Consider the following 24,811-nt stretch of genomic DNA (forward strand, 5'->3'; position numbering starts at 1 on the left):
TATATCTGGGGGACACTGCATCCCAGCGTCCATTTGATTTAGTCCATTGGAGCAAAATATTTTGCCAAAGTCACTCAGTGAGTAGCAGAATTGGTATTCAACCATAGGTCCTCTTCTTATTCAAGAGGTGCCAAAGCCAAGCCTCTCTGCTGACCAAAAAGGAACTGCTCTCAATTGCTGGCCCAGATAGACCCTTTTGTCATCTTTCTGCTCTCTGGGTCTCAATATGCCTCCGGTTGGATTTAAAGGTTTGAGTCCTGGACTATGGCTGAGCTGGGAAAGAACCCCTCTGAAAAAAAAGTCAGGGCAGGCTGGATTCAGAACGCTTTCAGGCCTCCCGACAGTCCCCACATGGAGGATAAGAGTTCATTGTGGGTTTTTTTAGGACCCCCTACTGAGTCTCAAAGGGCAGGCCTTTATGGGTCTGAACAAGGAGGTAATGGCTAAAACTCTAGGAAGAAATTTAAAGTTTCTGAACCCCCTATGGGAGGGCACTCAGATTTTAGTGGAGCAAGTCTAAAGGATGAAATGCAGTAGAATTTCCATCCTCAGTGAGAAGTTCACTGTGTTCTCAGTCGGGGTTCTCAGCCACTGTCCCCAGTGCTGGTCCATTTCTTCAGAGCAGCCGGCCGCAGAGGGTCTGCTTTGAGTATGAATGAACATGTCCCTGGTCAGGCTAATAGGAAAATGACATGTTTCCATTGCCCAGGCACTGAGTGAAGCTCATTAAATAAACAGAATGGAACATTCATGGAAACTGCTTCTATGGACACTGCTATTTACTTTTATTCATTCAGGTTTGCAACTTCAGAGCCAATCTCACATTTTCTTCTCCCCCCTCATTCCCTATATTCGATCAGTTGTCATCTGCACAATTCTCTAATAACTCAAGGAGGTTCAAACATCCTTTTGATTTTATGGCAATCCATGTGTCTTAGTCCTTAAACAATGTGGAAATTAACATGGGCCTGGAGACTAGACTCCCCTCCCAAATTCATGATTATAAACACATAACGAGGGACTCAAAGTCCATTTGTATAAGATTCTTCTCATTGGTGGAGAATGATTACTCTGCCTGCATGAGGGGCAAGAGTTGGTAGGAACTTGAGGAGAAACCCTGACTTTCTGGCCTTCAACTTTCAATTTCAATAAAGACATGGGATTCCAGATTCTTTTCTGGAAGAGGTACCTGAAAGGAGAAAAGACTCTTGTATAGAAAGCTGAGGACAGAGACGTGATGGAAGAGCGGGCCATCTTTAAAGTGATACATCTTTGCACTTCTCTTAACACATTAACACCTCATCTCTCACCTGTCTCCTATGATGTTAACAACTGACTGAAGGGAGAAGATAGGGGTGTTAGTGGTAGTAGAGGAAATCAACTGGCCAGGAACCATCCCTTGTCCCTGTAAAAATACAAAATAACTTGGGGTGGAGTGAGGGAAGAAAGAGTACCAACAACAGGAAGAGGGGATTCGGAAAAGTTATTGTGTAGAAAGCAGCTCTTGTGCTAAGCCTCAGAGGAAGCCAAGAATGGCAGGAGAAGAACATGATGGGAGAAAGTCTTCCAGCAAAACATGGGGGGCAGAAAATGGAATTTTTGTTTTGGGTTTTTTTGTTTTGTTTTGTTTTGTTTTTTCCTTTAATAATAGTTCTTTATTTTCAAAATACATACAAAGGTAGTTTTCAATATTCACCCCTGCAAAATGTGTTCCATTGTACATGGCAACAAGATTATGTGATGATCAATTCTGATGGATGAGGCTTTTTTCAGCAGTGAGGTGATCCAAGCCAATTCCAACAGACTTGTGATGGAGAGAGCCAAATGTATCCAGAGAGAGAACCATGGAGACTGAATTGGATCACATCATAATATTTTTTACTTTTTTTATTATTATTTGCTTACTTGTTTTTTTTTCTTTTTCATTTTCCCTCTTTTAATTTTATTTTTCTTATGTAGCATGATAAATGTGGAAATAGGTATAGAAGAAAAATTTGGAACACAAGGTTTTTTTTTTAATAATAGCTTTATATTTTCAAAATATATGCAAAGATAATTTTTAATATTCACCCTCACAAAACCTTGTGTTCCAAATTTTTCTCCCTCCCTTCCCCTATCCCTCACCCCTAGATAGCAAGTAATCCAATATAGGTTAAATCTGTGCAATTCTTCTATATATATATTTTCACAATGTCCTGCTGCATAAGAAAAATCAGACCAAAAAGAGAAAAAAATGAGAGAGAAAACAAAAGGCAAATAAGCAGTAACAAAAAGGTGAAAATACTATGTTATGATCTACACTCAGTGCCTGTGGTACTCTCTCTGTATACAGATGGCTCTCTCAATCACCAATCGATTAGAATTGGTCTGAATCACCCCATTGTTGAAAAGAGCCACATCCATCACAGTTGATTATCACATAATCTTCTTGTTGCCGTGTACAATGTTCTCCTGGTTCTACTCACCTCACTCAGCATCAGTTCATGTAAGTCTCTCCAGGCCTTTCTGAAAAAGCTGATCATTTTTTATATAATAGTAATAGTCCATAACATTCATATACCACAATTTATTCAGCCATTCTCCAGCTGATGAGCATCAGTTTCCAGTTCCTTGCTAATATAAAAAAGAGCTGCCACAAACATTCTTGCACATGTAGGTCCTGAAAATGGAATGTTTGTACAGGCCACAGCCAGTGGTGCAGATTCATAGGATGCAACGTGGAAGGAAAAGTAGAGTGAAATCTCTGGAAGAAAAAACTGAAGAGCTCTACCTGTAGACAGAAGTCTGTAGTTGATTCAGTAGGTAATAGGGAACCACTGAGGTTTTTTGATCAGAGAGTAATATGTGCAGTCTTATAATTCATGAATATCAGTTCTGTAGCTTTGTCCTCTTCATTACAGAATCACTAAACACCATGATTTAACTTTTTCTTCTGATCCCTACTGGAGCATCCCTTTTTGAAGGCATCTCTGAATGCACAGTCTTCTTCCTTCCTCCCTCCATTCTTCCTGCCTCTCTTTCTTTTTTTATTTCCTTCTTTCCCTTCTTCCTCCCTCCTTTCCTTCCACTCTTTTTTCCTTCTCCTTCCTTTCTTCTTTCCTTCCTTCTTTCTTCTCAAAGTACTCCCCCAGCCTCCCAGATTCAACCTCTGACTACTACTAAATCTCCTTGTTTATACTTCTCTCTGTTCTATCCCAAAATTTTCTCTTGTTCCTCCTCCCACTGACCTTTTTCTGACAGTAGAAACAACATTCAGTTCACAAAAACACACATAAGAACTGCTCTAGCCAGGACTAGATGTATAATGACTTTTTAGATCAAAGGAAAAGACACTATTCACTTTTATCTGTACTCTGACTCTTTCTGTTAGATTCTAGACTTGTTTGATTAAAAGCATCTATCAATCATGAGAATTCAATGTCTCAGCCCCAGCCTATCAGCTGATACAATTGCTTCTAGATCTATTGTTGTTTCAGTAGCTGAAACCTAAAAAATCGTGATTAAGCAATAGTTAAATTGAATGAGAAAATGCATAGCAAAATCAAAAAAGTGATAGTGATTTACATTAAAAAATGTGACATTCCAAACATTTCCCAGCTCTGGCTTTCCTTGGAAATTACATATCTCAGTTGGTGTCCATTTACTTTCCAAAGGCTCTGAATCTTCCTTCATACAGGAGAAATTATGAAGTGCATATATTTACTTTCTTTCTTTTGTCTCTCACTATCAGGGGGACAGAAAAGGTGCTAGCCATCACTGGTCAAAGGTGCTTCTGCAGTGTGGCAAATCCTAATAGCGCTGCTGCTTCCACAGATGCTGGAACGTCAGTTAGGATGCCTGCCTCCATCATCCCTGGGTTCTGTTGGGCACTGTCCAGCCTTGGTAGGAATGGAGAAGTTCCTCTTCTGTTCTGGTTTGAATTCCCCTCCTGGATTCACAGATGTTCTGAGGAGAGAATAGGGAAAGGTCTTAAGGCTTCCTGGGTGAGGAGATGCTACAAGAGATAGTTAGGGCTTCCAGAAATGCAGATGATATTCTTCTCTCCACTTCTCTCCCTCTTCCTAATCCTTTTCTCCACTTCTACTCCTCTCCCTAATTCTTCTTTCCACATCTATCCTTCTCCCTAATTCTTCTCTCCACTTCTCTCCCTTTCCCTAATTCTTCTCTCCACTTCTCTCCCTCTCCCTAATTCTTCTCTCCACTTCTCTTCCTCTTCCTAATCTTTTCTCCATTTCTCTCCCTCTCCCTAATTCTTCTCTCCATTTCTCTTCCTCTCTCTAATTCTTCTCTCCACTTCTATCCCTCTCCCTGATTCTTCTTTCCACTTCTATCCTTCTCCCTAATGAAATTTGTATCCGTACCTATCACCATCACCTGTTGGTCTATCACCTATTGTCAACACCTTTAGCTCCTTCCCAGGAGCTCAGCACTGTTGGAAAAAAAGAGAAGAATGAATCCAAATCAGATTTCCAAGTCCTGATGAAGGATTTGGATGCTCCTCTTATGTGTGGTTTAACATTCTCTTGTGTCTTTTTGTCTTTTTGGAGCCTGGATTGGTCATCCTATCTTGTCCTAATGACAAAATGCTGCGGAAAGTTAAAGGACACTTTTAAATGAGTTGACTTTATCACAATAGCAATTATGTACATTTGAAAAACAGGAATAGATATTTGCACAAGAGCTATTTATTTGGTCTATACAAGAATGCTTGCTTATTTATTATACTGAATAATATTGTATATTTTATTGAAGTTAAACAATGTGACCTAATGGTTAGAGAGCTGGTCTTAAAGTCTGGAAGAACTCGATTCGATCTCTTTTTTGACACTGTTTACTGCTGGGATGGTCCTGGGAAAACTCGTGTATCTGAGCCTTGGTATTCTGATCTGTCAAAGAAGGCCAGTACCAGTACCCACCTCATAAGATTGTTGTAAAGGCCAAATGCACATATAAATACATATATAGTATGTATCAAGGGCTTTGCAAAACCATAAAGCACCATTTAAATGTTATTTGCACTATAAATGTTATTTACACAACTAACAAATAATATTTCTATAAACGAGCTATTATTATCATCAAAGCTATGACACTTGGTGTACAAACGGATTTACAGAACCTTTCTAATAGTTCCTCAATTCCACCCTACTGTTAATATTCCCTCTAAAAATGGATTCTTGGCTCATAGATAGGAAATCCCTGCTCTACAAAATATCAGACTGGTTTGGTGAGAAATGAAAATCAGACAGAACAAAGAACAGATCAGAGAAGTGCAAGTGGCTGTTCTAGCAGGCGAAAAGATGGCTGGGGAAAGAAAGTCAAGAGAGTTGACAAGCACTTTTTTCCTAAAGCCCTTAGAGCTAAGCACTGTGCTGAGCTTTTAGGAGACGGAAAAAAGGTAAAACCTTTGTCCTTGAGGAGATCGCAAACTAATAGAAAAGCCAAAACAAAAGAACTTCTTTCTAGAGCCTAGTTTTTAAGCATCCACTCCCAAGCTCTTACAATTCTCTACAATAGGAGGGCCTTAAAGCTGGTCCCCTGCCCCTACCCTCATCCCCTGTGTTTTACAACATAGGACTTTTGAGAGACTTAAAACTCTCTGGGTGCTTGATGGCAGTGTGCGTCCTGCAGTGGTACTCCAATGAAAAGAGGACTAATTGGCCATTATTTCTGAATTACCACTTTGTGAAACCTACCAGCAACATTTTCATAAATCCCAAGGAAAAATATTCCAGCCACTTGAGCATTAAGAAAAACAAAGAAGCCTCATCATCTGCTCCTAAGCCCTTTGCTCTTTTTTTTGCTGCCTGCAGAGTGCGCTTTGTAAGGGGATTGCCAGGCCCTCTACTTTTATCCCGATCACAGCCAAAAAGGAAATGCAATTAGAGGTCTTGGATATCATTTTCAGGCATACACTGGCTTCTGGAAATCCTGGACCTGCCCCCAAAACTGGAATGGGGGAAAATCAATTAGGGACTCATAAATAATCATTTTGAAATTCCCCAACATTGTTTGAAGAGTTAATCAAATAAGTCAATGACGTCAACCCATTTTATAAGAAATTGAAGCTTCCTAAGGCAATACTCAATCCTTACCACTCTAAATGAAGAGCTTAAAGATTTGAAATTAATTCACGTAATTCTTTTCTGTTAACAATCTGCAAGGACCCTTGATCTGAAAGGAAAAAAAGATCTGTCAAACTTGGATGACAGCCTACATCTCATGAATTAAATTAAATGTAATTTAAAAATTCCTGGGTTAAAAAAGGAAAAAAAAAAGCCTCAGAGCAACTTTTCTTTCACATTTGAAATAATCTTTACAGATTTAAGATGTATGAAGAAAAGTATTGACTGTAATGAATTAAAAAAATGAATGTATGAGTATATTTCACCACCACCCTCATTCACTCAGTTCACTCACTTTCAAGAAATATTGTCTCCAGTAAAGGAATTTACCTAACCATAATAACATTTTCATTTTTCCCATTCTTTAAAAGAATGTTCCAGGACCAACTTGGGTGGTAGTAAGGGATTGGGGACGGAAAGCAGTTCCAAGTAGCTTATATGCACAAACCAACATCCTCTGGTTCCAGAAACCCTAGAGCCCCGTGCCAAACACCTACAGTAAAAAATATGATTCAAATAACAGATCCACAATTGATTGTTAAGGGAAACAAGAATGATTGTCTCTGACTCTTGTCCTGTCCAAACGAGTATGATTATATGTGATTGAAATAACTTTTGAGAGCCAAGTCAAGAAGGAGAATTATATTGGTTCACTTATCAGCTGGTACCCTGAAGAAGGGGAAAATTGAACCTTTGGAAAGAAAAATGGATTTTCAGTTGGAGGTCCTGGATTTAAAGCCCACTTTTATCCCCTCTACAATCTATCCTTCACACAGTTGCTGAAAGAGTCTGAGAAGATCTTGTGGAGAAGGTAGGATGCAAATTGGGTGCAAAAGGATGAAGAAGTAAAGTGAGGGGAGGAAGGAAAACAGGAATAAGACTGGACTTTCCAATAAGGGAAGGGCCTGCTGGAGCAGAGAATACATTAAGAGGGTCTAGAGTCAGAAAGGCTCTTCACAGTTATGGACTCCCAAACCTCCCTTTTCAGATGTCCAAGGTTATACAGGTGTAGAGCTGTTGTTTCTCCTTTGTTCTCAAAGAAGCCTTGAGAGCAGAGGGAACATGAAAGAAAGAAGCAGAGGGCTTCAACCTGGATATGGGATGTGAAGAGTAAAAGGAGATAATGACACCAGGATGAGGGGGAGAAAGGTGAGGCCATTGATAAAAATAAGGAAATTAGGTTAGGAACCAAAGAGATGAATCAATATGAGCTCAACTTTGTTATGTTTGTTAAGATGTTACAGACAACATTCTAGCCCTCAGCTTCCACAATTAATTTTCTGTGCTTTTGTACTTTTAGAATTCTTTTTTTGGGAGGCAATAAGGGTTAGGTGGCTTACTTACATACAATTAATTAGTAAGTTTCTGGGGTTGAATTTGAACTCAGGTCCTCCTCTATTTACTACATCACCTAACTGTCCCAGAATTAATTAACAAGAATAGCCAGCCTTTATATAGCACATTAAGACATAAAAATTCTCTACACATTGTTTTTTTGTGATCTCCACAACAATCCTTTGAGGTAGATTATTATTCTCATTGTACAGATGAGGAAATGGAGAAGAAGAAGAAGTTTCTTTTTCCCTCTTCTTCTTTCCCCCCTCATTTTATTACTGGATTTAAGCAACCAGATCCCCTTGCCTATTCTCATTTGCTTTGTCCTGCTTGGTACATGGATAGATCCAGTTCTCCTAAAAGTGATTTTCCGCTTAAATGTGTTTACACGATACAGTCAGGACACTGGACTTACCTATTTGAAAGACTTTAAATATAGCTTTTAATAGTTTGTAAAGTGATTTAGATGCATGATTATATTTGAGTGTCAAAACAATCTTGTGAAGTAGGGAATTCTGATATTATTGTCCCCATTTTACAGATGAGGAAACAGGTTTATAATGCTTAACTGATTAATCAATAATCATTCATTAACAAGGCGCAGTACTAGGCACTGGGGATACAAAGACAAAAAAAGCAACAATCCCTGCCCTCAGGATGCTTATGCTCTATTAGAGAGAGACATATTCATAAATAAACAGGTATAAAATATTTGCAAGGTGAATTTTAGAAGGGGTTCTTAGGGAATCAGGAAAAGCTTCATGTAGAAGATTGCACCCGGTAAAGTTCTGAAGAAAATGATGGATTCCACAGCCAAAGGGGTAGTGGAAGTGCATTTTAGGCAAGGTGGACAGATAGCCTGTGCAAAGTCTGAGGAGAGAGTATTGCATATAAGGGTCTCTAGAAAGGCCATGTTGGTCTGACTGTGGAGTGCAGGAAGGAGTAGTAATGTACATAATAAAATTGGAAAGTCAGCTGGGGTTAAGTTGTAGCTGCTGGTCAGAGAGTAGACTGAAAAGACAAATTTGAACCCGGGTCTCCTTGATTACAGGTTCAGTGCACTGTCCATTATCCACTGTATGCTTTTGCAGTAAACATTAAAACCCAATAAATTTTTTTTAAAATAAGCACCCGATCAGCTGCTACTTTATCCTAACAAGGATAGGCTCTGTTTGGTGCATGATGATTTTGAGATTATGGAAGGACCCCCTTGTAGATGACCTGAAGGCAAATGGATATATAGGTTCTTAGGTGGGAAGTGACAAGGGACTGGAGATGTGATAGCAGGGATTGAGAGATGATCAGTACATTGAGAAAAGGAGAAGGGGGACAAGGATTTGACCTTGGGAAGTGTTCATAGTCAGGAGGTTGGGCAGGGGGAAACAAAAGATTCAGAGAGAAATTGGTCCAAAAGGTAGGAACTGAAAAAGGATGATACCAGAGAGAAGAGAAATTCCAAGAAGGGAAAAACATGGCCACAGAAGTCACTGAGAAAACATGCTCACAGAGCAACCTTTAGAGCTGCAATGTAGTTTCTTAAGACCAAGTCCTGATGTGTGGAGAGATAATAGCAACCTCAAGGCTTTTTCCAGATGTGTCTTTCTCTTATGATATTTGTCCATTGCCCATAGAGGATCAAGCTCTTTGGACCATTCATAAAGTGTAGATTCATTCTATGGAAACCAAACAAAACCAGTTGATTCCCTTTCTAATTTTGCCATGTTTCAGGAAAGAAACCTTTACTTGACTCTCTGGAAGTCAGAGTTTTGGGAGCTGCTCAGTGGGATTCATACAGAGCAACTTTTAAGATGGAATTGTAGGTCTGCGGTTTCTGGATAGCTATAAGATTTGCTCCCCTCCTCCCTCATATTCCCCCACACTTGATAGTAATGAGTTCCAGAACTCCAATGCATGCCATCCTGTTTTGGTTAAACCACATTACTTCCTATTCTGTCTGGAAATTAAGCTGAGTGTTTCAGTCACTGGGATGGGGAAATTTCTCTTTTCTCCTCTTCATCCTCCTTCACTCTCCTCCCCCGCCCTATACACAACATAGAGTGGGAGATATGACCCCATAGAGGGTAATGTTGGCAAGGGAAGGAGACTGAGGTTTGGGAAAATGACATTTAATCCATTCTCCCCAGACCTTCCTTGTCTCAATAATATGCACCTCAGCAATCTCTTTGGATAATCAGTAGGGGTTTGAAAAGATGGTAGATACTTCCATCAGATTTCCAGATGAGCTACCCAAAGAGATGGAAATAGTTCTGAAGAGAACCAAGATGGAAGAAGCAGCTGGATTCAACCGAGTAAATAAATATAGCAGAAAATTCTGAGTCTGCCGAGAGTTCCCAAGGTATCTATGAAAGAAGGGAAGGTATCAAAAACATTGGGAAAAAATCCTTAACCTTAGTGTAATAACACTAAAAAATGACTGAATGACCATAACAAGCAAATTATATGCCAACTTTTCAATGAACAGGGATAAGGACTGGACCTATGATTTAATTTATATAAATTAATTGATAATTCTGATGGACATGGCTCTCTTCAACAACAAGATGATTCAAACCAATTCCAATTTTTCAGTGATGAAGAGAGCCATCTATACCTAGAAAGAGGCCTGTGGGAACTGAGTGGGGATCACAACATAGAATTCTCATTTTTTCTGTTGTTGTTTGCTTGTATTTTGTTTTCTTTTTCAATTTTTTTTGATCTGATTTTTCTTGTCCAGCAAGATAACTGTATAAATATGTGTGTGTATGTATGTATATATGATTTAACATATATTTTAGCATATTTAACATGTATTAGACTACCTGCCATCTAGGGGAGGGGTTGGGGGGAAGGAGATAATTTAGAACAGAAGGTTTTACAAGGATCAATGTTGAAAAATCACCCATGCATTTGTTTTGTAAAAAGCTTTAATAAAAATTTTAAAAACTAATTAATTGATATAAATTTTCTGTGCAGTTTAAAGCTATTAAAGTTTGAAACTTTTTGGGATACCATTACTTTTGTGACAAAAACAACTCCCAAGTGAGAAAACTCCCTACCAATTTAATTTATAGTTTTAGAGCACTGCCAAGAACACTGGGAGGTTAAGTGACTGGTTTGGTTTAATGTGATTTGCGTGAGGTTCATTGTTCCAAGGCTCAATACAATGTCCTTTGTACACCACCTGTGCTGCCACAGGAAAGATCCCAAGGAGCTTTGTTGGGGCTGGAGTCCAATCAGGACATGGGTTCCAGATACAGGAATCTAGTCTTGGTCTCATGTTCTATGCTCCTGAATAGCTAGTTTGGGAAGTAGGGGACCTTCCAAAGCCTTTAGTACCAGCTCTGATGATGGTTGATGTTTTTAACGGGGTAAACTGGGAGGTCAGGGAAGGAGGTAGAACCACAAAATACAGTATAGCATCATTATTGGAAGAAAATACTCATAATGAGAAAGGGTATGGTGAATCTTTCCAGGTTTTTTTTTACTACGCTACCACTCCCTTGTCTCATACTTATAAAATTGATTTTTCTTAACCAAAGGGCAGGAATTTGCATTTCTTTCTATTAATTATTAAATTGGGTCCACTGTCTTAGTCTATCAACATCTTTTTGAGTCTTCTTTCCTCCTATGTGTTAGCTATTCCTGATTTCATACAGTCTACAATTTTGATAACCATGTTTTTGATCCCATATTATCTTGGCCTTCCACTGAACGTCCTAGACTTCCTGTTCTCCATTAGTCAATGTGTCAGGTATGGAGCTAAAACACAAATAAAGGCCCCAAACAAGTCCTTGCTTTTAAGAAGTTCAAAGTATTATAAAGAAGACAGTATATGAACAACTATGTTCATACAAACACATATGGGGTGAATTGGAGGCAGTCTCCAAGGGGATGTTGAAGGACAGCACGAAAGGTTTCTTGCAGAAGATAGGGTTTGGCTGGGACTTGAAGGAAGCCAGGAGGTAGAGATGAGGAAGAAGGGCATTCCAGGACCAGAGGACAGTAAGTGAAAGGGCTCAAAGTCAGGAGCATGTTAACAAATTATCTTCATTTTAGATCTCTGTCCTCCCTTCAGAAATCACTTTGTATATTTTGTATTTAATTTTCTGCACAGATATTGTTTCCTTCCGATAGAACGCTCTCCTTAAAGGCAGGGATTGTTGCATTTTTATTTCTGAATCCCCAGGTCTAGTATCATGCTTGGCAAATAGTAAGTGTTTAATCAGTATTTGTTGAATTGAGTCTATGCCATTGACAATGGTGTTTATTAAAACATCAACCAAAACAAAGCTAAGGACAAAATTGGATGCCCATTCTCTATAGGTCCTTCCTTGCAAGGCTGACTGATATTCATTGGGTACAGTCATTCAGCCAGTTACAAATTCACATAAATCTATTGCCCATATAGCTCCATTTTCTCAATAGAGATATAATTAGAGATTCTGTCAAATTCTTCCTACATAGACTGGAGAGAACAGGGAAGAGGAAGATAAGGTTACATTCTCAGCCAGGTGGAAACAGGTACAAACCCTTAAGAAAGGTATCCCTCATCCAAACTGCCCTCCATACTAACCTCAATTAAATGACAAAAACTTGCTCGTTTTTTCAGTCATATTTCCTACCAACCCTTTACTTATGCCTTTCAGTGCCTGGTGAATAGTAACCGGTGCTCAACATATCACAGAACCTTACGATTCTTCCTTTTCTCCCCAAAGGTTTATGGCTGAAGGAAGGGCTCCTTATTCACGCAGAGCTCAGCTCTTGTGCAGTGAAGAACATTATTACTTGCCAGAAAACTCTAGCTGAGGGGCTGACCTGCTATCCCACCAAGGTAAGGATTGGAGGGAAGTTGGTGATTGGGGAAACAGCTTTTCTCTGGTGATATGAGTGATATTACACAAACATGCAGAATTTCAAGCTGAAAAGTTCCTTAAGGGTTGTGGAATCCAATACCCTCATTTTTCCAGATGATAAAACTTTTAGGATGTACAAAGGTTGAGTGATCCAAGATCATAAAGTAAATAAACGGCAGACTTCATACTCAGTCCCCAGCCCTGCGTTGACCTGACAAGGACATTTAAACAGGTTTTCTGTCTGAAAATTAGGTTTGTTTCCTTGGAATGCAGAAAGTAACTGAAAAGTTGAATTACGAATATGCCAGAGGAAAAAATCAACAATCTGAATGAACTGACATAAAAACAACGACAAAAACAAACAAATAAACCAAAAAAAAAAAAAAAAAAAAAAAAAACAACAACAAAAAAAAACTAACCCACAACAGGATTTCCTTTTAGCTATTTGTTTGGTTTCTCAGACCCCCATAAAATATTTCCTAGGTGAACTATCCTGAGAAAAAAAAAGACTTTCAGTTTGCTGTCTGGCACATAATAGGTGCTTAATAAATGTCTGTTGCCTAAAAGTCACTTTTTTTCCCCATTTTTCTCTCTTTGTGTACTTACTGCAGATAGAGAAAGTTGGGTTATTTGGGGCTGAGCCGTGGAGTCTCCTCCAGTTTGAAGAAGTAGCAGAAACAAAAATAAAAGCTGGAGAGAGTGGGTACCCTCTAAGCCTTCTTGGGTATAAGTTTCAGCCTAAGTTCTATTATGCAAATGAGGTCTCTAATGCCCTTGTACTGAGGGGGAGCCTGGAATGTTTAGAAAACACTGTTCAACTGCCAATAATGGCCTTCCTTGTTTATTTAGACTCCAAACCTGGATGACTCAGTAGGTGGAGAAGAAGGGGCAAACCAAGTTGGGGCAGAGCCTTTCTAGCTTTCAAGTTCAGCCTCCCCCACCCAGATTCGCCTCGTACCTTTTCTGAACGCGATTTTCCATTGGTGGGTGTCCTACTAGCGCCATTCCCCTTCTTTTGTCTTGATAGCCTGTGAAGAGAACCAAGAAATCTCTTAGCAAAACGATGACTTCCCGGCAGTCAAAGACCAGTCTGAACAAGACTCTGGGGTCCAGCAAAGAAGAATCAGATGACGAGTACATCACGCCGGGGGCCTTTGAGCTGGAGCGTCTCTTTTGGAAGGGCAGTCCCCAATACACCCATGTCAACGAGGTCTGGCCCAAACTCTACATTGGAGATGAGTAAGTGCTGGGATTAAACCCAAATTCCAACCCTTTACAGGCCCAAGCTAACTCATCTATCTTCAGTGGTTCTGAGCATAAGACTTAAGGGGCAGGAAAAATCAAAATAGATTTTGTTGTTGTTTTGTCCTTTGGGGAAGCCCTCTCAGGTGGGTTAGTAAAACATGTTGGTCTATCAAAATTGGGTACAGCTCCCCTTGTTTTCGAACTCTGCACTCGGGTCCCTATGGAGAAATCACCATACTTCCCGTCTCAGATATTTTTATCAAAGGCCTACTATCAACAGTACAATGCTAGGGACTCGTCGCTTCTCAAGGGAGACCAGCCAATTTGGACACTATTCTTTTTATTGTTTGGCATGTTTTTCCCCAGTGGATGCTGGAGAGATTTTTTTTTTAATTTTTTAATAATTTTTTATTGATAGAACGCATGCCAGGGTAATTTTTTACAGCATTATCCCTTGCATTCACTTCTGTTCCGATTTTTCCCCTCCCTCCCTCCACCCCTTCCCCCAGATGGCAAGAGTCCTTTACATGTTGAATGGGTTGCAGTATATCCTAGATACAATATATGTGTGCAGAACCAAACAGTTTTCTTGTTGCATAGGGAGAATTGAGTTCAGAAGGTAGAAATAACCCGGGAGGAAAAACATAAATGCAAGCAGTTTATATTCATTTCCAGTGTTCTTTCTCTGGGTGTAGCTGCTTCTGTCCATCTTTGATCAATTAAGGCTCTCTTTATCAAAGAGATCCACTTCCATCAGAATACATCCTCAAACAGTATCGTTGTTGAGGCATATAATGATCTCCTGGTTCTGCTTATTTCACTCAACATCAGTTCATGTAGGTCTCTCCAAGCCTCTCTGTATTCATCCTGCTGGTCGTTCCTTACAGAACAATAATATTCCATAACATTCATATACCACAATTTACCCAGCCATTCTCCAATTGATGGACATCCTTTCATTTTCCAGTTTCCTGCCACTACAAACAGGGCTGCCACAAACATTTTGGCACATACAGGTTCCTTTCCCTTCTTTAGTATCTCTTTGGGGTATAAGCCCAGTAGAAACACTGTTGGATCAAAGGGTATGCACAGCTTGATAACTTTTTGAGCATAATTCCAAATTGCTCTTGCTGGAGAGATTTTATATCCATTTTATCACTATTATTAGCTTATAAACTCTGATTTTTTATTTTAGACATAAATAACGATCTGTTGTAAACAAAAGGTCTTTGCCATCATGAACCTGTGGCTTGGGAGGTCCCTGCTCCTCCTCCTCAGGTAAAAGTCCTCCTCCCATGAGCTCACATCGATACAACATCTGCAGAAGCTCTGCCCAACATCGGTACCCTGACACCAACACAGTGATGTCATCTTGCTCTCTTTGAGAAGAAGGACCGCTGTGGAGCACAGATAGGGGCTGCTTTGCCTTTCAGCAAGCGGATGGGCTCAGGGATGATGGGCAGAGGAGGAGCGGAGCTTCATCCCGGGAGGAAGGAGGCTCTGCTTTGGTATGACTCTGGACAAGTCACATAATTGCTCTAAATGATGTTATTTGTCCTCATTGGCAAAAGAGGGATGATAACAATAACTACAAACCCAACTGACATGTCCAGTGCGTGTGTTTGTAGTAGTCACTGCTATCTTCCTGACTCCCCAACTTCCCTGTCCACCCTTCTCCCTTACCACCCAGGACCTCCCTTCCACACAAGTGGGGACTCTGAGACACAGGCTTCCCTTTTCCCAATGTGAGAGAAGCCCCTGGGCTCCTTCTGTGTTGCTCCAAATTTGCTTCAAGCACAGTAGCAGCTAGTTATGACTCTGAGACATTGCAAAATTTAGAATGTGACAGAAATGTCCATTGCAATTATTCTGATTTTTACCAGGACAAAGAGAACGTCCAATGTTTCAGAAGAGACTTCTGCATCTTGGCAGTTGTGGGTGGGGCGAGTGAAAAACTCCAAGCTTCAACTCTGCCTCCTAAAGTAGCAGAAAGGTAGATTTTTAAAGATCTAGGGCTCGGGACGCCTGTACCGTGCTTCTTATATCGCCGTCTTAGTTTTTCTCACAAGCCAGGTTATGATCTGAATGAATTTATCATTTGTTAATGAAAATTGTGCAGAAGGGGACATCTTAAAAGTAATGGTCCATCAAGATTTAACTTTATTTAGACATATGAAAAATTGATAGTGAGTACAATACCTAGTACAATACCTAGTACAGACATATAATATGTGTTCAATAAGTGTATATTGATTGATTTAGATCTATAACTATAGAACAGTGGGAGCTTGTTCCAGGAAGTATGGAGGGCAATCCAATATTTCAGCAAATAAAAATAACTGAGTTTGGCACCTAGTAAAAATAACTCATTAAAATAGAAGTCAACCAGATGATAACTACCTCCACATCCCAGGTGAGCTCCCCAACCCAGGTTTACCCTGCTTATTCCTATAGCAATGATGTCCCGTGATGGCTTTTCATAGAGGCTGGTCTCCCCAACCATAGGATAGTGTCTTGTATTGTCTTATACAGGGTTATACTTCCTAAGGTTTCCTTCACATCCCTTTCCCTCTCAACTGAATTTGCTACAGATATTAGAATTGTTAAATATAGCTGGCTCTGAATGATCATTATTCTTCTTTTAAAAATTTCAGGATTTTGGTTGTTAACAGAAAATTGAACAAGTTAGGAAACCACTCTTAACTTTCTGAGTTTAGCATTCTAACAGGCAGCCCTTTCACATTGTATTCCCAAACTGACTCAGGATGGCAGTCCTAATGTTCTTAAATAGCAAAAACAAAGGTGTGCCCTGAGTGGCTGAGTTCCTGAATTGGATTTTCCTAAAGGTTAATCAAATTGATTCTCAGCTATGCATCTTTTAGTCTCTTTCCCCTGATTTATGGCAGAGTTAGATATCAATTTTGGAAAAGACATGGAAAAGTACTGACCAACAGAGCCAGGAGATGTGGAGGTTCACTGTGAGGTAACCATGAGTTGGTTAAGTCTTAGATTCAGAGTTGTAAGAGATCTCAGAGTCAAGTCTTAGATTCAGAGTTGTGAGAGATCTCAGAGTCCCTTTTATTTTATGGATGAAGAAAGGATGATCTAGAGAGATTGTAACTTGACCAATTTAGTAAGTAAGTAGCAGGATTTGGATTTGAACCAAATGCAGCCATTTTTCAGATATTCTGGACTTCAGTTTCCATGTTGATAAAGCAGGGGGTAATATTTGCCTTTCCTCTTAGATTAGCAGCTAGCTATGCACACAGTGGATAGTGTGTCCAGTCTAGAGTCAGGAGGATCTGAGTTTAAATCCAATTTTAGAAACTAATTAGCTATGTGACCCAGAGCAAACCACTTACCTCTGTTTGCCTCAGTTTTCTCATCCATAAAATGAACTGAAGAAAGAAATAACAAAGCATTCCAGTAACTTTGTCAAGAAAATCCCGAATGAGGACATGATGGAAAGAATAGAAAAACCTATAGATATTCTTTTTTTTTTGAATTTCAGATATCATTTAATCCAGTCCGACTCCTTTCATCTTATAGATGAGGAAATGGAGGTGCACAGAGGGGAATGACTGGCCCTAAATGATCTCATAGATATTCTGTAATTAATGAACTGGATTTAGGAGAAAATGAAAGATTTTGAAAACTCTTTTTTTTAAACTGAGAATCTAAGACTACACAAAACCATTTTCCAACAAAACCACTTTTCTAGGTTTCTGACTGTGGAGGCCAAGTATCAATAAGACAAAGACTTGAGATATATGAAGGATTTTCTCAGGATGAAATTAGAATATCCAGTGCCATTGTATTTGATCTTGTGTGATGATGATCCAAAGTACTCTTAACATCCCACAGTTCTTTTGAGAAATACATTGAAAAGAACACACCAAGAATTATTATAAACATGAGTGAGATCAAACCTGATTGTTGTACAGTGATATGAAAACATATCAGACAAAAAAAAGTTCTCATCCATCAGAACCACAACCAAGCAGTTTTTGAGCTTACTGGAAGCAATATGCACAGTGAAGAGGGGACAGGATAGAAAGGAACTCACTTGAGCGTGAGCTCTAGAAGGGGGCTCAAATTATATTTGCTAAATGACTGCTAAATTCAGTTCTTTCTCCTCTTTTGAGAGTCATTGACAGGTACCATTAGTACCTTCTAAATCTTGGCTCTCTGAGCAAAATCTCTGCTTATCCCACTCTACTTACAACTCTCCCACTGATAGCACAGACAGAACAGAGTTTGTTGCAGTGAGCTGCCCTTTCTTCTAGCTAGTTGACTATATTTCATTCAACCAGAGAAATTTCACATTATCTTTTCAGTTCATTACAGTTTTCCTGGCTGCTTCCAATACAAAGAAACACATACATTATTTAGTCATGGAAAACTGCCAAGGTTAAGACTACAGATGTCAGGTGGGTTTTATATCTTTGCCATGATACATGCAGAAAGAACTTAAAAACACAGATTGGTTGAGCTGGACATAAATTCACTTTGCCTCTCCATTTGTACCCTATCTCTGGAAATGTGCTCAGGTTTCACTCCTACTCCAAACACTTAATAAGGTTAACAGGATTTGCAAATGTTTATTGAAATGGCAATTAATTATGTTGCCTATGAAACCCTACATACGGTGGTCATAATGGAGCAAAGGCTGCCAACAAGCCTGCTCTTCCATCCTTTTGTTTCCTGGGTTTTTGCAGATGTTGCCCAGAGGCAATGAAAGCTCCACTTTGGCTCTGTCAGGCCCTGATTAATGAAAGCTTCAAGTTTAATGTGCTTTTTTTTTTCATCCCAGCACATATTGAAATTTTTTCTTTCACTAAAAGCCCCAAAGACTTTTAAGAGCACGGGGCCCCCAGAAGTCAACAAGGCAGCCAAGAGGAGCCTTGGAGAAAACCAGATTCACACGATCCCAGGTTTTGTTTGCCAAGGAGGCTGGGAGAGTTTAATGATTTGCCTCAGATTATACAGGTAGTAAATGGAGGGAATGGGACATGAACTTGGTCCTTTGGACACTAAAGCTGTACTCTTTCCACTGTATCATAACCTTGGCCTTGAATGGACAGGATGGTACCCACCGCTGCCACTTGGAGGCTCGACCAGTGGCCCCTGAGGACATCCCAAGAGCCTCACTGACCCCTAGGAAAATTCTCCTTCTCTCCCCTACCAAAAGAGCTCCCTGTGGCATTTTGAGACTGTTACTGCTCAGGCTGTGACAGCCTCCCTGGACGGTAGATCAAGGCAGAGAACCTCCCTGGGTGATCTTGTGAAAGCACTTTCCTGGTAGGAAGAAGGGGATGAGATCCAGCAAGCAAGCATCTTTTCCTAAGCCCCCCATCTGCCAAGCCCTGTGCCAGGGGCCGAGGATTCAAAGACAAATATTAAATCAGTCCAGGGCAGGGACATAGCACCTACGTAATAACTAAGACTATAAACAAAACACGTGCCCCCAAAGGGGCATCTGAGGAGATGGAGACAGCAGCTAGGGGAAGATGATTCGTGGAGAAGGGGCTTCTGAGCTTGGGAGGAAACGAGGACCTGTGCCTGGTGAAGGTGAAGAGGACGGGGGTCAGCCTGTGCAAAGGAGACTGGAAGGACATGTGGAGGAACAGCGAGAAAAGTCTGGCTAAACCGGTCACGCCTGGGGGCAGTAGGACAAAACGGCCTGGAAAGGCCCATGGGGGGCAGGTGGTGAAGGCTTTAAGAGAAAAGACTTTGTGTTTGATCCCCAAGGCGGAGGCTTGGAGCACACAGACCTGTTCAGGCAGCGTGGAGCAGTGGATAAGCACGCCGAAGACCCGTGGAGAGCCTGGCGTCAGCTACTGGCCCTGCCTTTGCTACCTATGGGAGCCTGGGCAAGCCAGGCTCTTAGTTCATAGGTCTTGGTCTCCTTGGTCACAAAATGAGGGCTAGAGGCCTCTGAGGTCCCTTCGGGCTTCGGTTTATGATCCCAGCCTGCCGTGACCTGGGCTTTAGGAAAGTCACCTTGTGGAGGATGCGCTGGAGAGGGAAAAAGCCGTCGTGAGCAGCCCAATTAAGGGGTCACTGTGAGAGCCCAAGTGAGAGGGGATGAGCTGATGACCTAGAGTGGGATGGAGAGCCATGGATGCAAAGAATGTTGTGGAAGGAGAATTGCCAACTGATTGGATGGGGGCGCGGGGTGAGAAGTTAGACAACTTTGTGAAACTGGGGGACTGAAAGGAGTGAGGTGTCCTTGCAAGAAATGTCCTTGGAAGATGTAGATGAACTAAGGCAAAGTGAGGGGGCGGGGGAAAACAATGAACACCATGCCAGTAACGTCCAAGGAAAGAACAGAGCGCTGGGCGGATGGCAGATGGAGCGCTGGGCTTGGAGTCAACTCACCTCTCCTTACTAGCTGTGGGATTCTGGCCTCTTCAAGTCTTGGTTTTTCCATATGTAAAATAGGAATAATACTACCCCACAGGTTTGTTTTATAGCATTATATAAACACTAGCTATTGAACTACCACCACAAAGCAATCAAAAATGAATCAAGTTAGCATGGGCTTTGTCTGGCCCCCCTTGAAGGGTCAGGTCTATTATATTTCCTCTCCATCGCCCACTCCAGTGTTCTCTGGTACTCTGAAGGGGTTGAGAAATTTGTTTTTTGGGGTTTTTTGCCATGCACTCAAGCCCCCACTTAGAGTTTCTTCCTTTAGTGACTGGCACCCAATTCCATTTAATCACTTAGCATCTCATTAGCTTTTACATAGGATTATCTCCTAGAGATGTAAACATGTCTCCTGTAACCTTGGAGCATAATCCTCCTCTACCACTTTGGTCTTTGGGGAAAAGAGGTGAATTTGATTCACCCCTTAACCTCCTTGTTACATATCTTACATGAGGTCCACCAAGTTGAAATCCTAAGACAGAGCCTTGTTTTTTAGGGCTGGCTGCAACCTCCAGCCCCAGCTCCATCATCCCTCTAGCTCAAGCTCCCTCGTCAGAGATGTTCTCCCCTCCTCTTAGAACTGAAAAGCACAAAAACAGACTCAGCCCCCAAGGCTGCTTGTTAGGGCCTTCTGACCCACGGGGGGAGAAAGGTGGCCCTCAGGCCCTTCCTCCTTCTCCCCTCATGTCTGGATGTTGGCAGGAAAAAGTGAGAGCCTGTCCTCAGTCAGGTATTCCTAAAGCACAGGCAGTTCTAGCTACCCAGCCAAAGGAAATAGGCCGCTGCGGCCAGCTGGTGGGCCAGCACACAATGTCCACACACAAACCAGCTCTCTGGATCCCCAGGAGCAAGTCCCAAGCACCTACCAGGTGGGGGAGGCCATTGTGGGTGGTCTGGGCAAGTGCCCAAACCACTCTTCTCTGCGTCAAGTACTCTGAGAACTGGAAGGCACTATATAAATCTGAGCTATTGCACGACTACAAAACAATCAAAAATTAAAGTCGTAAAATTTCAAAGGAAAAGCCTAAAGAAGAGCTATGGGGAAAATGCTTCCTTCTACTCCTCTGCAAATGTGGAGGGGTCCATGGGGGTAAAGCATTGTATATATACTGTTGATTTTTTTTTGCATGTGTACTAAATTAGTTTGCTGAAATATTTTCCTTCTTCCTCTACTTCTTTTATTTAAAAGATTCTTTGCTATAAGAGAGGACTCTTAGGAAAAGTGAAGGAGGGAGAATTGCTGCTCAGTCATTTCAGTCATATTCGACTTTTCATGACAATTTTGGGGTCTTCTTGGCAAAGATATTGGAATGGTTTGCCATTTTCTTTTCCAATTCATTTATAGATGAGAGACCTGAGGCAAACAGGATTATTCAAGGGAAATTTAGCTGAGACATAAGTAAAAGGCATCAATAAGAATTTATTTTTTAAAATAAAAATTTATTAAAAAAATAAAGTGTGAAAGAGGGCTGAGTTCTGGGGGGAAGATAAGTTCCGTTTTGTTCATGTGGAGTTGGAGCGATCTGCGGAATATCTATTTTGTCTAATAGGGAGTTGATAATGAGAAACCAGAGCTCTGGAGAGAGACTGGGGCTGGATGTATAGATCTGGGTGCTATCTGCAAAAAGATGATAATTGATGCCTCAGGAACTGATGAGGTCAGCAAAGAGAGGGCCCAGAGCAGAGCCTGGAGGGCCCTTAGGGGGTGAGGTTTAAAAAATGGTGAGCATTTCATCCTTCCCAGTTTTGAATCTGTAATCCTATGATTCCAGTCTTTCTTATAGGCCATTAAGGAGAAATTCAAAATGCATCTGGAAGGTGCTATTCCATCTTAACATGTGAAGGGGTTATTTACGAAGAACAACAGCCACACTTGCTACAAGACCTGCCTGCGGTAGAATGTTCAGAAGTTAAATATTCAGCAAAGAAACTGAATTGGGAGCAAATGGCTCCTGGGGAAGTTTGCTTTGTAAACACTCGTCTGCATGTTGTTTCCCCACTGAATTGCAAGATCTTTGAGGGCAAGACCTGTGTCTTATCTTTTTGCATAGTATCTGGCACATATTAGGTGCTTAATAAACATTTATTGAATAAATGGGTAGAGTCCTGAGCTTGGGGTCAGGCAGATCTGAGTTCAAATCTAGCCTCACTGACTAGCACTTAATCCCTGACTCAGTTTCCTCACGTGTAAAATGGGGATCATAATAACATCTACTTCCTATGGTAGTTGTGAGGATCAAATGAAGAAAAAATGTTTGTAAAGTGCTTGGTATACTGGTATAGAGTAGGGGCTTAATAAATGCTTATTTTTTTCCTTAAGCGCTTCTCCTCTCCCCCCACTCCCCCCCAAATTTCTCCAATTCACAGCAAAGTAATAGCAGAAAATTCTCTTTCCAAACCTTATTCCTTCCCTTTACCATACATTTTTCCATTTGGACCTTGCAAAGAAACCCCTAAAGCAGCAGGAAACTGTCTCACATTTTATGTCAATCATGTAATTGCTTCCTCATGATGAAGGTAAATAGGTGCCAGGTATTTTGAGGCAAAGCAGCTGCAATTCCCATCTTTTCCCTTCAACCCCCAGCCTCTTAGTTTCAAGTTCATTCATTTATTCCTTTATTCAACAAGCATTTATTAAGCAGCCATCGCTCAGGAGGGACAGGGTACTAGATGTTCTCAGTATAAAGGTGAAAGGATCTGGAAGTCTTTTTCCAAGAATTTATTGAACCAGAAGTTCCTGGTGACTCATATCCCTTGCCTTTAGCTTAGAGAAGGTCTGTGTCTGCCATTCCAGTCTCAGTCAAGGGGGATAAGTTCTCCTTCCCCCTCTAAAAAAAGGCACTGTTCCAAGATATTTTTTTATCCTTCTCAGAATTATAGGATGGGTCTCCACAGCAGATAATGTAGCCGATATTTAACCATTACTCAGTTAATTGAATTAATGAAGAGAGCTCATTCAGATTGCTCTGTCTTTAGGGTGATTCAGTTTGACGATCAATTTATAGCCAAAGCACATTAGTTAAGACTATTTAGTGAGCCAATCTGAATTAGTCAAAAGATTGAATTTCAGAGTATATTCTCAAAGAAATCAAGTTTAATTACTTTCCAGTAACTCAAATTAGATAAACAAAGAGTTGATTTCTGGAGGTCCCGGGCTTGACTTTAATAATAATTGAGTAAGAATGATTTGTAATTAGCATACCCATTTATGCTTCAAAAGTGTTTGAAAGCTGTTTTCTTAGATAATTTAAGCATTTTCCCTTCAATTTTGTTCATTCAGCTTAGCAAGGCTTTTTGTTACTGGTAATATATAAATGGAAACTATTGACCCAGCTCAGATTTTGTGAATTTTCCAGATCCTCCATTAATGAGATTTGACTGTAACCTGATAATTGTCAAATCTACTCTTTCCTTTGTGCCATATAGACACATCCAAAATGACATTGCCTATAAAGAACAGGGAATCAGTATGGAGCAGCGAAGAGAGCACAGAACTTGGAATCCAAAGCCCTGGCTCCGAATTTCAGTTCTGCCACTTTCTACCTCGGGCAAGTCTTTTATCACTTTGACCTCATTTGGCTCATCTGTAAAAGGAGGGAGCTAGAATAGATGACCGACCCCTAAGTTTCTTTCCAGCCCTGAATGAATGAGGAAGATAAATATTTAATAAACACTTGCTTTTGACCAAGCACTAGATTAAACATGTTGTAAAAACTATGAAAGTGAGACAATCTCTTCTCCTTAGGAGCTTATGTTCTAATTAGGGGAGACAACTCATGTGGAAGGCTGGAGGCCAGAAAAGGGCATTTGGCTCTGAAAATATGAGAGATGGTGAGTGGATCCACAAGGGAGTGGAATGATGTGCCCTTTCCAAGATCAATAGTATATTGATGAGATTCTAGCTCTCAGAGCAGCAGGGTAGATGGTTAGCATTGAGAAGAGGGTTGGGCTTTAAGGCCAGATGGCACAGGAAGCTAGGTATGGTCTGGGGTTGGCTAAACCTAGCAGGCTTTGTGAGATTATGCTCCCTCATTTGCCAATCAGGACGGCATGGCTCCAGGAAGAGAGTTTCAAAGCTGTATCCTGTAAAGAAGATAAGTTATCCAGTTCAGATGGCAAGGATTAATTGAGTTCCATTTTTGCTCCAAACCAGCTCTCCCAAGCTCTGGATTTTGGGATCATGGAAGGACTGCAATGCACTCAGAGAACTTACCTCCCCCGTTGACCTACCTTTTAGGAAAAACTTCCATTCCTTTTCCTCGGTCTTCCTTTCTCATGCAGAAAGATGTCCAAGTCAAAATTCCTGTGCCATATGCAGAGAAGAAGCATGATTATACAGGTCAGCCAGAAATAGGAAATTTAAGTATAACAGAACAAAGAAACAAATATAGCCCTTTAGGAGAGGAGAAAGAAAATCCTCTTTCTTGGCAAAAAAACCAATAAGAGTTTGCCATTTTCTTCTCCAGCTCATTTTTACAGGATGAGGAAATTGTCGAGAGTCATGCAAATGTCTGATGCTGGATTTGAACTCAGGGCCTCTCAACTCAGGTTAGCACTCTATCCACTGTGCCAGCGAGATGCCCGTGTTCATTCATTACCAGAAAAATAAAAACTATCCATTTCTTTAATTAGGGAGAATAGCAAAAAGGAGATTAGATAATTCTCAAACTACTAACCCAAGAACAAAAAGTAAAAGAAGAGAGATCATTTGCTACTTTGCAAGTAGCTTGAATTCGAGCCATTTGAAGGAGCAAATATATATGTAGGCAAAAATGCCGGCAATTTAACGCACTGATGTTTAACTCACTAGGAAGTTAAAAGCTT

General features: G+C 40.6%; 1 protein-coding gene and 1 long non-coding RNA gene across 3 annotated transcripts in view; one reads left to right on the forward strand and one right to left on the reverse strand.

Moving 5' to 3' along the window:
- DUSP29 (dual specificity phosphatase 29) overlaps positions 1 to 24,811 on the forward strand; it is a 49,314-nt gene that overhangs the window by 4,885 nt on the left and 19,618 nt on the right. Inside the window, exons 3-4 of the mRNA XM_051982060.1 lie at positions 12,176 to 12,291; positions 13,341 to 13,552. Of these exons, the coding sequence (XP_051838020.1) occupies positions 12,176 to 12,291; positions 13,341 to 13,552 (328 nt within the window). The remainder of the gene's footprint in view (positions 1 to 12,175; positions 12,292 to 13,340; positions 13,553 to 24,811) is intronic.
- On the reverse strand, positions 248 to 24,670 carry LOC127551896 (uncharacterized). 2 transcript variants are annotated; one of them, XR_007951200.1, is made up of 3 exons: positions 24,218 to 24,670; positions 12,920 to 13,341; positions 248 to 3,945 (listed from the first exon to the last, which is right to left on the reverse strand). It is a non-coding gene; the product is annotated as an uncharacterized LOC127551896 (long non-coding RNA). The 2 variants fall into 2 exon arrangements; XR_007951199.1 differs by having other exon boundaries at positions 249 to 3,945; positions 13,272 to 13,341.

This window comes from Antechinus flavipes, chromosome 2 (genome assembly GCF_016432865.1).
Source record: "Antechinus flavipes isolate AdamAnt ecotype Samford, QLD, Australia chromosome 2, AdamAnt_v2, whole genome shotgun sequence".
Lineage (NCBI taxonomy): Eukaryota > Metazoa > Chordata > Mammalia > Dasyuromorphia > Dasyuridae > Antechinus > Antechinus flavipes.